Genomic DNA, 14,788 nt, shown 5'->3' on the forward strand with positions numbered 1-14,788 from the left:
GTGTGAAGAGAGCGACTAGAAGAAGATATAGGGCAATTTGACCATATAACCGGGTATCATTCAAGCAGACATGATCTGATGATCTGTCATTCCCTTCATCATCTATCGTGAGAAAAGTGGCAAGAGGAAAGCTGAGGGCTTGCGGGATCCTCCCGACTCAGCGACTACTACTACCGCTCTCCAGACGGTAGTCGACAGACCAGAGTTTCTCCCATGGTCGGTATCGAGCCGCTGGACGTCGGGCCGAGCGGATGGAGGAAGCGTCGAGGTCCTCGACACGCGGGGAAGAGGGTGATACTCTACCTTGCGAAATTCTTCGCTGGTGCGTTCGTTCCGTGCCCTATGACGGTCCGTCAGCTCCGCTCAGGTGACGCAATACGGGAGAAAGAAAATCAGGGCCGCGGATTTCACGGACCCTGGAGAAGGTTGCGGCGAACCTCGTCGGATCTAGGAGCTGCCTCCCGTGAGTGTAGGCTGGCAGCGGGGTCTTGCTCGGCTTGTCGGGCTAGATCGGTGGTGGAATCATTGCCGCGTTGTGATGGCGTTGAGGAATGCCCCTTTTTGGAGTTGGAACTGTTCCGGCGGCTGTCGAGGCTCTTGGTCAATGTCCTGGCGACGTTTCCTCCGGCGGATGTGCGCTTCAGGCGGATGCTGCCCTTGGCGTCTACGTGCGCTGGCGCAACGGTACTCTTGCCCAGGCCGGGAGTCGCTGGCGCGCCCGGCTTCTCCTCCGTGGCATCTAAGAGGTACCAGCGCAGACCATCGGACAGCTCAAAGGGGTTTTCGTCGTCGAATGACGTGCCGTCGCTGACTTCGCCGATGGACCGGCGGTCAGGGTTGGCACCGTTCATTGACTTGGAGAGATCGACAACTCGTTCCTCGATCTTGGTTATGCGAGCGAGCAGCCAGTCTCGAGTCTGAAGCTTGTGGGCGTCTTGCTCGCGCAGGAAATAGTGCGGTGCGCCAACGTTGAATGCGGCCCAAGACCGGATAGCCTGGTTTCGGGTGGGCAAGAACAGAGCAAGGTCTCCTTCTTTAAACGTCCGATAGGCGATTTTATCGTGCGCTTCGCTCTGAACTCGATGATACTTATCTCGATATCCGCGGGCTTCTTTCTGCCATTTGCGAGCCAGTATCTCGATGTCCTTCACACGTTTGACAACCGCGTCACCGAAGATGTCCACATCAAACTGGTACAGTGATTCCATGAAGGCCATAAACTTGTCTGTCTCTTCCTCCTTCGTATCGGCATGCATCCAGTCGAGGAGGCTTGCATCCGGCCTCACCGACACCACCCCGGATTGACTAAGACTATCTCCAGTGCTAGAGAGCGCATTGACTTTCGAAGATCTTTGGACAACAATGTCCCCATCTTGACGGATGATAGTGAACCCCAGTTGCTCCAGCATATGCTCCAATTTCTCCACCTGTGCGAAAAGCTGCTTCGATAGTTCTTGAGATCTGAACCCGCACGTCTCGAACCGTACCGTAGCTTGCTGCTCCGCCTCCGACATGGCTTCTACCTTCGTCTTCCAGGCAGTAACCTCTTCCTCGGACTGGCGAGCCAAAGACTCAACCTCGGCCAATCTTTGGGCCAGGCTCGTTAACTTCCGTTCTTCTTCCGTGACGCGTTCTCGCAGGGCATCGGAACCCGTCTCGCCTGCCGCAAACTGAGATTGCAAAGCAATGAGTTTCGATCGCTCATCTTCCAATTCAGAGCTCACGATGCTAAGTTTCCGTCTCTCGTCGGCCAGTTCATTGTGGGCTCGGGAAAGCTCAGACTCCTGCGAGGCTGCACGCTTTCTTAGCTCTTCGGCTTCAGACTCGATCTGGGCCAGACGCTCCTCGAGTGCCTTGCTTTCAGCTACAGCGTTGGTGGCACTCTCTTCTGCGTTCTTGGCATGAATAGTCAGCCCCTCGGAGAGCACCTCGATCGCCTTAATTATATTTGGAATCTCGGCAGGAACAGCGCCTCCGGGGGACAAGTTAAGAAAAGCGACCTGTAGGGCATGGCTGTTCTCTTTATCCTTCTTCTCATTTCCTGTCACTTGACTTTGAAGCTCATCAATACGAGCCCGGAGGCTCTCTCCCGCATCCTTCTCTGATTGCAACTGTTCAATCATCTCACCTGCTCTCCGCAACTCGTCCTCGGCTCGAGCATGGGCGTCTTGTAGTTCCATTTCAAGCTGGTGTATCCGCTCATCGGCGTCCTGTTTCTCATGTTCGCGACTATCAAGGTTCCGATCGATTTCCTCTTCGAGCTCCTCAGTCCGGATTCTGAGCCTCTTGAGCTCGTCCTCAAGGAATCTCCGCTCCGCATCGAATTCACGCTGTCTAGCTTCAAGATTGCCGATCAGATCCTTCTTCGTCGATTGAGCTTCTTGTATCTTATCGGTATTGGATTGCCGTTCGGCATGCGCCTCCTTCTGGAGTCGTTGGACCATGTCTCGTTCGGTCGCCAACTCAGCCTCAAGGCGAGTAATCCGCTGAACGAGTGCCTTCTCCTCAGGGGCTTGATTTGAAGACATTCGCCTAGAGGATACCGATGATCTCCTTGAGAGCGAATCGGGATGAGGTGACGCGGGAGAACTGGGGAACTCCAGTGAGAAATTGCCGCTGGAGGGCCGGCTCAGGTGGCTTTGGCGATGAAGAAGATCCTCTAGCTTTCGAACGCGGCTTTCGGAGCCTTTTAGTCTGTCTTCAAGCTTGACTTTCTCGTCTTTCAAGCTTCGAACCATATCGTCGCTTCGCAGTAAAAGCGAACTCCGACTCAGGTCAAACAGACTCCCTTGTTTGAAAGCCTTTGCTCTGCGGCGCTGCAGCCGTGTCGGAGCATCCAACTCTTTGAAGAGCTGCGTCAGCTCTTGGACATGGTTTCCCATGCCAGTTTTTGTCTTCAGGTCCTCGATATACGACTCAACCTCCTTTCTACTGACCATAGGCCACTCCTGCTCCTGCCCTCGTAGATTGACTTCAATTCCTGGGGTCGTGGAATCTGAGATAGAGATAAAATCCGCCATGTTCTTTAACCACTTCTTTCTTCGACGCTGCTCCTCGTCGCGAAATACCGACATTTCCTCCGCCAGCGTTGCGGAGTCATTCTTCATCTTATCATTGAACTCACGACGGCGCACCGACTCGATCAGAACAGACCCATACACCAGAGGCATGTGAAAGACGATGTATATAGCGTCGAAAGCTTCACTCTGGAAGGTCATACTGTTCATCTGAGTCTGTACATCAGCAAGACGTAACTCGATAGAAGATATGCGTCGCATATGATCCAAAGTGGTTTTCATTGCCGCATTGTAACGTCTCACGGCTTCCTCCAGGCCAGCTTGGATTTCGTTGCTGACATCCAACAGCGACGGTAGGAGGTTTGTGGTGTGGTTGAGAGCGAGCCTAGAGATATTTGCCAGCGTCTTTTGATTATTGGGCAAGGCCACCACATGTTCGTAATCGGATTGTATCTTTTTGGATATTGTTTCCACTTCCTGTAAGAGGCCTTCCACGGAATCAACCCCCGCAGGAAATGCTTCATCAATCAGGCGCTGAGTATCTGCAGCAATCTCACTAACATTCTTCTCGGTAATGCTAACTTGATGGGCGAAGCGCGCAGATACTTCTGGGGCTTCCGAGCCAGCTCTCTGCACTTCGCCTGTATCCACATAGTCTCGCAGTGTACCCATCGCCTTATCCCTGCCTTTTGTCGGTGTGGACGGTCGGCCCAAGAAGGGGAAGTCCTTCCGAGCCGGGATGCTATCCAAATTTGACAGTGCTCGTCTCCATCCATCGAGCGCTGTTTGTTGTTGACTTAGCAGGTCGTTGGCCCAGGACTGGGCCTCTTGGAACCGGTGCTCCAAGGTGCCGACGTGAGTTTTGAGGTTCTCAAGAGCTACACTAGCAGCTCGGTTGATGATATCAGTGCGCTCGTTGTGTTCATGTATCTGCTTATCCGCCGCCTTACAGCGTTCTGTGAGATTCACCGCCCAAGTATTCCTCGCCAGATAGAGGCTCCGCCATGCTTGTAGGTCGTTCTGGTTTGTGAGGGTATCGGGCGGGTTATCGGCATGGAGTGGCTGTGGTGGAGGCAGCTCCGGGAGCTCGAAGCTGTTTGGTTCACTGACGAATCGCCTATCGTATACGAATATCTCGCTCTGTTTTTGATGAGTTTAGCACGGGGCACGTGAACATCCGAGGCGACCGTACCTCTGTGGCAAGCGTTTGGATCTTGACGTTTTTCCCCCGAGCAGTCATCAAGATCTGCCGCTGGGAAGGGATCGAGGTATAGCGGGTGATCCATGATCGCAGGGCATCCGTCCTGAGTGAAAGAGTAGATAGGGTCAGCGAGCATTCACGGGGGACCGAAGGGCAAGGGAGTAGATAGTAGGAGCTCCAGGGCTGGCCCGGGCTTAAAGGGCGGTGATGGGGAAGCAGAATGAAGGGTGGCAACATACGAGGCGAAGGACACCGGATCGGTGGGGAAATGCTCACCGGTGTGAGCGATGTAGATGTGCAAAGACATCCCCTCCTCACAAGGCGAGCAAAGAAGCTCCGACGTTGGCTGAGGAGGAATTGCGGGAGGGGAGGTGATCCGGGAGTCATATAGTCGAGGCTGCATCGGTGCATAGGCATCCAGGCCCAAAGAGCTCCCCCGGCCTAGGCTGTGTTTGGTCGGTTTGGTGTCTGACACGGCGCCGGAACCGCCCACCGCATCCCGCGATCTCCACCGCCCTACCGCTAAAGGTCGTGAACCATCGATCCATGATCCATCCATGCTGGGCCTTTCCAATCACACGATCATTTCCCCGACTTGCCACGAGGTCGCGTTCTATGACATCTGAAAAGATCCGCTCCCTCCCTCACCTGAACCCAGGTGAGGCGTCCTTGTTGGACCTTGCGACCGACGATCCTCGCGATGCCGTATCTCTGTCCGAAAGAGAGGCCTCGATCCTGCAGCTTTATCAGCAAATCCAGGAACAGCAATTAGAGAAAGCGCTACTGGAACAAGGTCAGTGTCTATGTTGCTAGAGCAACGTGTCGCCATGCTTTGATGATTTCGTACTAACTGACTTTACAGACACGGATTTGCTCTCTGGGGACAATGCTGAAGAGCAATTAGCCGTCGCAGAACGTGAGCTCCTCGAGGCGAGGGCCACTTACACCGTCAGGAGGAAAGCTGTCGGAACCGTTCTTATGACTGATCCAGTTCTCAAGGCTGTTCATCTGAAAGCGACGACGCCAGCTGAACAGTACGTATTTTCTTCTTTTCTTTTTCTTTCTTTTTTCTTTTTCCTTTTCCCTGCTTTTTCTGATTACATCCTTGAATTCTCTCTTGTCTCTGTCTCCCGACATGATCCCCTTGCTGATTGATTGTAGGGCTCTCCTTCGGCTCATTAATCGTCGTGATGTGCTATCTTTAGCGCATGAAAATCTAAATTCTGCACATAGCGCGACTCTCCGAAAGCTTTCCAGCTTGGAGGTAGAAACTTCACAGCTCCACCGGAAGAACCAAGAGCTAGCCCGTGAGCTATTAGCACTTACGGAGGATGATGAATCATGGAGAGAGGACCTGGAAGACGCGGAGCTCAAGGCCCAACTAGAGCAACTAGAGGCGGATCGTAGAAAAAGCAAAGCCAAATGGGAGACCATGAAAAACGTCGCAAGTGGCATAGTTGTTGGTAGCGGAGTGAACTGGGCGGAGGACGCAAGACTCACGGCTCTAGTCCTTGACGAATCCGATGATTGATATACGGAGTACACAGTGTTGGGAATTGGCTGCGGCCATTCTATTTGGACGTGCTGCATTTACTTGGATATGGCGTTGTGACGGTATACCCTTGACTAATCGATAGAGCTACATACATAGTACATATATGATGATTCTTTCTAATGCTGGGGGTTGGGACTAAATTTGCGATTGATCAAATTCTCACTGTCCCATGACAAGTCATGTATTGCGGAGATGTGCATTATGATTAGTAATCCATTTATACCAGTGCGGTTAGTTGACCACTTTTCTCAGCTTCCTCAGCCGGGGGCGACCCACGTGACATCATGGCCCACCGGGGCAAAGGCAAGCAGCGTTCGTCATACCGTGTCCGCAAAGCTTGCTGACCGGAGTGTTGGGGATCAGACGGGGAACAGCGGACGGAAAGAAATTGCTAGCCAACCCGAGATAAGGTGCAACCCTTGCAGCAGACAAAGGAGCAGTGACAGCCGGAAATCAACAACGGCGCTTACTGCAGGTATGCCATTAGATTTTACCTTCAAAGTTCAAACACCGGCAAGGCAGTGAGCATGTGAGCATACGAGAGCTCCGTGAGGGGAGAGGAGCCAGACCAAAGAGGAGCCGGCGTTTCCACCTGGACCCAAGTAACAGCGTCAATGACCCCCTCACCATTATTAAGAAAAGAATACCAGGCAGCTTACAATACCGAGAGTAATCGGCAGGTATCATCAGAAGGATTTGTTGCGTCCGATCATTACGGGATCTAGTATTTTGCCGGTAACTTTCGCTGGTGCTGTTTAGAATGGGAATGCGGTGGCATTTAGGTCCGGAGTCGCAGCAGCGCAGCAGCAGCAACTCGCCCTGGGCGAACCATCTATGCACACCTTTACCATAAATCCCTACGATCGTCTACATTAATGATTTGGGCCAACAATAGTCAACAAGCAAACATGTCGCAGAACTCGTGGCATCCAGTCTCTTTCCTCTATACGGAAATGATCTGATTGCCAGTGTTGGGTCATGGACTTCTTTCTTTGATAACAGACGGCAGATGCAGTCGGGAGTAGGGTCCAAAATGAGACTCTTATTATAAGTACGTGCTTGGAAATAGGTCAAGGCGTTCCCTGTCTAGGGAAGCCTTTGGAGTGAGCCACATGAAGAAGTCCGCGGTCTTGGGGAGTTGGCGTACTTTCTGACCCTGGCATATAATCATTTATCGGTGATCTCCAAACAGGATTGGTTTGTGACTGGTAGATTTTCAGAAGCGGTAACAGGCATCCAATGCCTACTGCGAAATAATGAGAGCTCCTAGTACTCCGGACTCCCGTACGGATAGGCTGCACATGGCCTTGAAGCGGTCGAGTTAATCATGTTTATTAATTTATTCAGCAAGTCTCTTGCTCTCATCACTACATCACTCGCGCTATCCCCATCTCTCATTGGGGGAGTGTCTCTATGCTAGGAGAAGAGCGTTCCTTAGTGTCACTCGGCAATGGCATGGTTAGCCTCAGCAACTCGCTCGAGCACGATCCGCCGGCCTATAGAAGCTCAATTGTGCAAGGAGAGCTGTAAGGTATCCACATCGTACCACTGTTATTTCAGTCTATAGGGAATCTATCTAGTAGACACATCTCACAACCACTGGCCAGGGATGAGGCTTTTTTAGGAGTGACGAGTCCTTTATCAAACACACGTAACTACAAGGGAAGCGGGACTTCGGACAGAAGATGAGACAGGGTACTCGCTTCATACGTCCCAGGTTTGCCAGAAACATAATTACTCGAAGGATGCAGCACGGCCTAGGATAGACACCCTGTATGAAAGAAAGCGCGGAGAATTATCAGTGCGGGTTTATCTTCGAAGATCGCGCAAGTACCCCGAGGTACCGAACGCTGTGTGTGGTCAACTCCGGCCCAGTAGAGCGAGAGTCCATGCAGCCAAAAAGGCCCCTCCAGACACCAAATAACATGCTATAGGCAGTCTTGCTCGGGCATCCTTTTTTATCGATTGTATACGGCCTTCTGCAGTAGCACATACTAACGTCCTAGACACGCACGAATTCATGTAGACTCGGGTGCTGCGCGGTATGGGAGGTACTACCTAGTACTAGCACTGCTAGTTAGGCATAGTATTGTTGCGCTCAGTAACGAGTAACAGCGTACGGTACGACAGGTAGCACACCACCACCTCCAGCACCATACCGCCAGGTATTTTACCCAAGGCCAAATTATCCACCTAATAGTGGCGCAAATTGGTGTACCGGGGTAGTATGGTAAAGTTCAGTACGGCAAGTGACAGTGGACCTCCCTCAGCGCAATGTTCGGTAGAGAGCTCCATCTTGTCTAACAGGCGAGGTCTGGATTACACCATCGAGTGGCATCCGACTTGCTTGGGAAAGGCTCTGCAACCTTGCAGGCCAGCCATCGACCCAGAGCAACCGAGTCCCCCAGGCTGCAGCGGCGAGAGTGGCCGGGGAGAGAGGGAAGATGACGGTACGTGACGGGTATGATACGATACCAGCCATGCTCCAGCGGGCGGCCAGCCAGTCGCAGCCGGCAGACCTACTCGCTTTCCCTTGCTGTGCTGCCCACTTCCCCCCTTCCCAAGAGTGAGCGAGGTCAGGTAGGTAATGGCCCGCCTTCCCGTCTTCCCTCGCTCTTCTCCTACTACTACTACTCTCCCCCTCTCCCTCTCTCATTCCCTCTCTACCTACTCTCACTACGCTTCCTCCCATACAATTCTCTCTCCCATACAAAAAAGTACTGCATATACCGCACTGGTGGGTTCCCTAATAAACATTCCGCTTCTGAGCATTGCCTCTACAACACCAACCCATATTTATTTTCTCTCTCAACACTGTTGCTTTCCTTTCTCAAATGCTTCTTTCGATCATCTGTTTCCCTTGATTTTCTCTCATCCTGGTTGCGCGACCTCGCCGTCGCGCTTCTACGGCAATCCTATAGTTCCAGTCATAGTGAGCTGACCCAAGCTGTCTTCTCCTCCACAGGTCGAATTTGCCGACCTCAAATCCTCAATTTTCGTGTTCTCTCTGAGTCAATCATCGGGTAAGTCACTTTTCTGCGCGCCTTTTTCTTCGTGGTGTCATTTGACTTGCGACCGCGATCCCTCATGTTTGGGCGCGCGCAAACCACGGATTATCCGCACCTCTGACCACCACTTCACTGCGCACTCCGTCGCATCCCCTCTTATGCTCTCCAATTCTTGTGTTGTTGTCGCCGTCATGTTTCCCATCACTTCACATGTGAACCGGGCCACTTACTGCTTCGGTCATGGGCCTTTGGATCACATGAATCGAGCCAATGTCCGAGTGGCTAACAGTCACATAGAGACCAATAATCAAAATGCCTAAGGAGAAGACCACCACCCGCAAGACCAAGGCTCGCACCACTGAGCGCAGAAAGAAGGGTATGTACACCTCCCTCCAGGCCCAAGACTCTGGCTGATCCATGTCTCAGATCCCAACGCCCCCAAGCGTGGTCTTTCCGCTTACATGTTCTTTGCCAACGAGAACCGCGAGAAGGTTCGCGAGGAGAACCCCGGCATTTCCTTCGGTAAGACTGGCACCTTGAACCTCTGGTGTTGCTAGATGTCTAACTTCCCTGTAGGCCAGGTCGGTAAGATGCTCGGAGAGAAGTGGAAGGGTCTGAGCGATGAGGACCGCCGCCCCTACGAGGAGAAGGCTGCTGCCGATAAGAAGCGTTACGAAGACGAGAAGGCCAGCTACAATGTAAGTTAACACCGGTAGCTCCCCTTTCCGACCGATACTAATCGACCCAAAACAGGCTGCTGCTGAGGAGGACGAGGAGTCATCCTAAATGTCTCCCTCACTTCGTAGGTCTTGTGTGTCTGGCCAATTGGCGTTTTCGTGTCGTTTATTCCGCTGATTGTCTGGCTTGTAATTGACGCTTCTTATATTTTCTCTTTATCTACTCAAATGGCTTCTGGTATGGGATGACGGCGGTTAACCTCTTGCTTTCTGTTCATGAAGGATTTTCAATGGGAAATGTTTACTGTACGGACTGGCGGCTTTGGGACGAATTTGACTTGAATTGAGGTGCCCGGCGTGAGTGACAACGACGGGAGAACCTTGTTTGAGTATCTATGGTGAAATATGAATTGCAGCTGCAGAAGTGATGTTGGGTGAGCAGAATCTGCTGTATACTAGCCTAATCAACCGCATCCCTGTCCTCGGTCTTTCGTGGTTCCACCTTTGCTGTCCCGTATGTTGTTCTGGCCCCGTGGGTGCTTCCAAGTCTCTGGGAAGGATCTGTTGCAGAAGTTGGCCCAAGCTCCCGGGGGTGACGCGGGGCGACAGCTTGTTTAATGTTTACGTGTCGGACGCGTCGGGTTTCCGATATCTCCGGCCGCGGCCTGGGTGCCTGAGGCGATCCATCCGGTGATCCGCGGTCCGCGAGTGCCTAACACGGTAGCTAACCCAATTGCCGGAGGCAACGTCCACATGTCATCCCCAGGATGGGTGGACTAAAAGGGGAAGCATAGCACCCAGGCATCCCATCTGTATACCTACCCAAACCACCATCAAACAGTCTCCATGCATGAGAGTGCCTGTACAACTCAGAGGATGTCCAGTCCGTCGTGGGTGAGCGTCTGCGTCCGCCATCGATTCTCAGCTAAATACATATTTGTTTATGTAGCTACAGAAGTTCATTTAGTGGATTTCTGACAAATTAGTCGAGGTTCTATATGGGCTAAGCAACCGGCCTAAGTCCCAGGAAGCATTATTATGCCTACCTGGTACTGGTTTGCGCAAGCTATCAAGCGTAGTTGCCAACAGTGAGTGAATGTATCGCCACTGTTGCTTGGCCCATACTCTACTCCGTACCGGGATGTGCATTAAGGGCATATAGCCTTGGCGATGCGAATCAGGTTGGGTTGACGTGCAGTATACAGTGAGAAGTCGACTTCTCCAACTTCTAAAGTACTTATATACCTTCCTCCTTGCAACCAGGTCGAACTTGGCTGTCTCGTTCAAAAGGTCAAGAAAGGTCATCGTCATCGGTATCCACTGACGGTTGGCGCGATAAGATAACGATTGCTACTCCGAACTATTTTCAAGCTTGCTGGAAAGTGGATTGAGCTCCATTTCTACAACGGAGTAGATTCTTCTTGGTCTATAAATGTCGGGTGGATACGGGGACAGCTCCACGTCAGCTATGGTCTGGCTTGGGCTGTAGCGTGTGCAAGTGTGGGGGCCAAATGGTGTCGATTGTCTTTGGGGTTCTGGGACTGACTGCCTGGGCTAAGCAGGTAGCCTTTGAGACGCCAACCAGCGCGGTTCGGGTCAACGTGTTTGCTGTTCCTATATGATTGAATAGCAAGGACGACACTCTGGGTGGTTCCGAAATCATCCGGGGATATGACATGCGGCAAAGGTAGGCATGATTCACTAGTTAATCACCGGCGCGGCTTTCGTTGATTTAGACGTTTCGGGCTTTATGGGGGAAGCTTCCAGGGGCTCGGTCCAGATATATAATGCCCGTGATTGCTCCACATGGCTCTTTGCTGTCCGACAGCCCGACCGTTAGTGCTAGACTTGAAGAGAGCTGGGTTGTGCTGGCCTGGCTACGAGTCCGACTTCCTTGAATGAGCTATGGGCAGACTCTCATCGCGGTCAGGTTGAATGGTGCAACGATCTAAACGATCCACCTGGTCGAATTCCGTCTCCATGCTTCATGATACCAAGTGCCTTGAATGATTCACGTATAGAAGCCCGTATTACATGAGAAAGCTTATCTGATCATAAGCGAGCTCTGCCAAGTTGACGAAGGTGAATGGGCGCTCCTCCACGCCTGCCGCTGCCCTTCAACAGACAGGCACAGTCCATGTTCATCCTGGTGTGCCGGAGTCTCGTGACTGGGCCGGTCTGTACAACCTGAATAAAGTTTGGAGGAAGTTCCAAGTGGAATGCCACCCCTGCTAGTTAAGACCCCGGAGCCATCGGGGACGGGCTCTGTCGTACGATTCCCATCCTGGGTGAGATTGGATGCGGTTCTCGGTCTGCCATCGATTTTCTTCCCTTCCTCTTCTTCTCCTCCTCCCTCCCCAACAACCCAGCAGCCCAGAGCCCAATGTACGACGTGCTGGAGTGTCACCGATGGCGAGAGACTGACTGACTGACCGGCCGCGGGGTTGCACTTTGGCCGGCCATCCTGGCCATCACCGCTCAATCCCATCATGCATTTCCACCGCCCATTATTGGCCTTTGGTCTTCTCCCGCATGAACACGTCAACGGGCCCAAGGCAGTTAGACGATGGGGAAAGGCATCTGGCTCCATTGCCCGGTCTGTCCGGCTGTCAGAGAGCCGCATTGCCTGCGACCCTTTCGGGCGATTGACTACGAGATCCCTGCCCCACTTGCGGATGATTCTGGTTCAGCATTCCTTTGTGTGCGCCGGTGCGGATGATCTCGACCCTCTTTCTGCTCCGTTTTACTTTCTCTTGTGTGTGGCCTCTTCGTCTGCCTCAGATCCGCTGGGCGAGACTCGGTTTCTGCTGTAGTCTGCGTCCGTTGCCTGGTGAGACTCCCAATCAACATGCACCCGGAGGTTGATCCCGCCGATAAGAGGTCCCTTTCTGACTCCCTCGTTGCAGTCTACTGAGTTGTCTTCCTCTGCCCCTCCCCGGCTCCTGGCTGGCCCTATCCCGTCTTTTCCTATTTTACTTATGCATTCTCCCGTCGGGCCTTCCATATAATTGCACGCCCGCCACTGTCATTCGGGGTGCTTGCTGGTGCATGCCATTTCCCGTTGCTGGCTTTGCCGTTCTTCCATCTTGGCCCTACACCTACAGCTCTATAAATTCCTTCCCACCCACGGTGCCACCCTCTGTGCTCAACACCAAACTCCACTTCCATGCATGGCACGCCATAGTTAACAGTCACAATGGCCTTGTACGACTCCTACAAGACCGCGGAAGCTGTGGCTGAAGGCTTTCGCTATTTTCGCGAACCTCTGCAAGAATACAACACGGAAATCACCCGCCTCGTTGCCCAGCTCTATTCGATCAGTGTCTCTCTCAAAGGCCTGGAGGACTTGACAAGACATCGAGCCTACCACCACAATCTACCTGCCATTCAGCCCGATCTGGAATTACTTCGGGCTAGCTTGAAGTACACGCTCGAGGACGTGCTTGATTTCTTCGATGATCTGGAGAACCGACGAGGCGACAGCAGCGGAGTATACAAGCAAATCTGGGTCGAACTTTGTTCTCACTTTGTCGCGGAATCCCAGGAGTCTTTGTCCACTCGATTAGCCAAGTACAACTCTTTCCTGGGTGATTTAAACCGTATAATGAAGGGGTGAGCCCGTTCCCATACTTCTTCATGTTAGGTTGTGGCTCGACTGACTCCTGGGGACAATGTAGTGAATACCCCGATACTCGTCTAATGTCATCACTCCGCAGCAATATCAAAGGGCTCTTAGTCCATCAGGATAGCCGACTTGCGCCACGTCTAGGTTCTCTGTCATTGAGCTCGCCGTCCTCCTCCAGCAGCAGCAGTAGCAGCAATGCTGATCCGGGGAGTCCTGCGAGTGACCGTAGGCCTCGCAGCCGCAGGTCGTACGAACGAGCACGGCCTGCTCATTCTTCGCCTCAGTCTCCTATATCGACTTCATCGGGCACGTTTTCTGACATTCCACCCTCTGTTCCTGATGCTCCGGATTCTCCTACCACCAGCACGACCGCCACTAGCCAGTCAGTAGACTCGACTTCTGCCAGCGACCACTGGGCCAGGCGAGTATTTTTGGACGAGCATCCAAAGACCGCGATCCCTTTTGTCGGTGAAAGGTAGATTGTCCTTCGTATCCACATGGTAGTAACGTACAGCTAATTTTCGTCCAGCTCTAAATGCCTCGGGGAATTGAGAGAGGGCGTCAATGTCAAAGCCTGGCTTCACAGTCAGGGCTTCGAGGAGTTGTTTGAGCTGTGAGTTTGTTAGAGTCCTCGCATGAGTCCCGGGGCTGACAGTTTTTGCAGTGCTTTCAACGGCGACGAGACAGATCTTCGCGTATCCTTCTACCTACGGGACGATGACAATCGCGTACGGATCGTGTGCAAATCTCGGCGGTCTCGATCTAGCGATTACTTTTGCCTGCCTTTGAATTTGCTTGAGATCGTCCGTGTCGGCTCCTGCCTGCAAATCTGTCGACGGCGGCGCGGAGGCTCTGAGCTCGTCTTGTGGGCCAACCTCAAGTTTGGCACCATTGAACGTATGCTAAGATATACCTTGAGCTCGGATGTCACGGCTAATGTAGCACAGATATGGTAATCTTTTTCTGCACGTTCTTGGCTCTACGGTCGCAGGATTCTGGTCGGCCCGTGGAACGCATTCGCGATTACGAGCTTGACGAGGAGGAGGAGCTGTTTGGAGGGTAAGCAGCCGCGTGAAATACTAGCGATGGGCACTGACAGCTTAGACAAATTGTCGATGATGACTTTCTCCATGCCTTGCGTGTATACCGAGACAACGTATCTGGAGCCGTCCGACTGCAAGCCTCCGTCCACAAAGGGGAAATGAAACGGTAAGATGGACGACCGTCTGCAGACTATCCTTACTAATTGGGCAGCTTCCACAGGATGCCCGTTTGGACTGCCTTTATAACGAGATCCATTAAATCCAGAGGCTGGATTCGCCGACTGAATCCCAAAACGGTGGTCCTACGCGACCTCCATCGGGTCATCTTTACATTCCCAAATTACAACCCACCAATGACACCAAAAGGAGAACATATCTTGATGTTCAAGAATCGTTCTGGTATGGTCAGCTTTCTTCTTGTGGAGAGTCTTACTTGCTAACAGGGAGCAGATGCCCAGGGCTTCATGGACACGATCGCGGAACTGTCTTAATTATAACATGAATGATTAGGGATGCTGACAATCCAGCGTTGTTGTATTAGTTGCGGCAAGGACAGGGAACAGTCCTACCTCGCCCAGTATCGATAGTGTTTACGATGAATGTGTTACGATTTATGATGAAACGAGCCACATGATGACGGTTGTTACTATTTGATGTTCCTG

The 14,788-nt window shown here is 52.3% G+C and overlaps 4 protein-coding genes across 4 annotated transcripts; 3 read left to right on the forward strand and 1 right to left on the reverse strand.

Moving 5' to 3' along the window:
- Positions 1-65: 65 nt before the first annotated feature.
- atg11 (autophagy protein ATG11) lies at positions 66-4,257 on the reverse strand (the record flags this gene model as incomplete). Its single annotated transcript, XM_025723166.1, has 2 exons — positions 66-4,157; positions 4,210-4,257. 2 exons carry the CDS (start codon positions 4,255-4,257, stop codon positions 408-410), a joined length of 3,798 nt encoding a protein of 1,265 aa, XP_025576025.1. The 3' UTR covers positions 66-407.
- A 481-nt stretch (positions 4,258-4,738) lies between these two features.
- BO80DRAFT_424530 (centromere protein H) lies at positions 4,739-5,877 on the forward strand. Its single transcript, XM_025719311.1, has 3 exons — positions 4,739-5,011; positions 5,081-5,252; positions 5,380-5,877. Exons 1-3 carry the CDS (start codon positions 4,834-4,836, stop codon positions 5,747-5,749), a joined length of 720 nt encoding a protein of 239 aa, XP_025576026.1. The 5' UTR covers positions 4,739-4,833; the 3' UTR covers positions 5,750-5,877.
- A 3,216-nt stretch (positions 5,878-9,093) lies between these two features.
- nhp6 (high-mobility group nucleosome-binding protein) lies at positions 9,094-9,567 on the forward strand (the record flags this gene model as incomplete). The annotated part of the gene is made up of 4 exons (XM_025722079.1): positions 9,094-9,157; positions 9,208-9,303; positions 9,358-9,479; positions 9,535-9,567. The coding sequence occupies 4 exons, from the start codon at positions 9,094-9,096 to the stop codon at positions 9,565-9,567; spliced, it is 315 nt and encodes a 104-aa protein (XP_025576027.1).
- Positions 9,568-12,364: 2,797 nt separating this feature from the next.
- BO80DRAFT_424532 (uncharacterized protein) lies at positions 12,365-14,766 on the forward strand. The gene is made up of 8 exons (XM_025719312.1): positions 12,365-13,070; positions 13,136-13,558; positions 13,613-13,696; positions 13,748-13,980; positions 14,031-14,142; positions 14,188-14,292; positions 14,347-14,525; positions 14,577-14,766. Exons 1-8 carry the CDS (start codon positions 12,655-12,657, stop codon positions 14,615-14,617), a joined length of 1,593 nt encoding a protein of 530 aa, XP_025576028.1. The 5' UTR covers positions 12,365-12,654; the 3' UTR covers positions 14,618-14,766.
- Positions 14,767-14,788: the final 22 nt, after the last annotated feature.

Source organism: Aspergillus ibericus (assembly GCF_003184845.1).
Source record: "Aspergillus ibericus CBS 121593 unplaced genomic scaffold BO80scaffold_16, whole genome shotgun sequence".
Classification (NCBI taxonomy): domain Eukaryota; kingdom Fungi; phylum Ascomycota; class Eurotiomycetes; order Eurotiales; family Aspergillaceae; genus Aspergillus; species Aspergillus ibericus.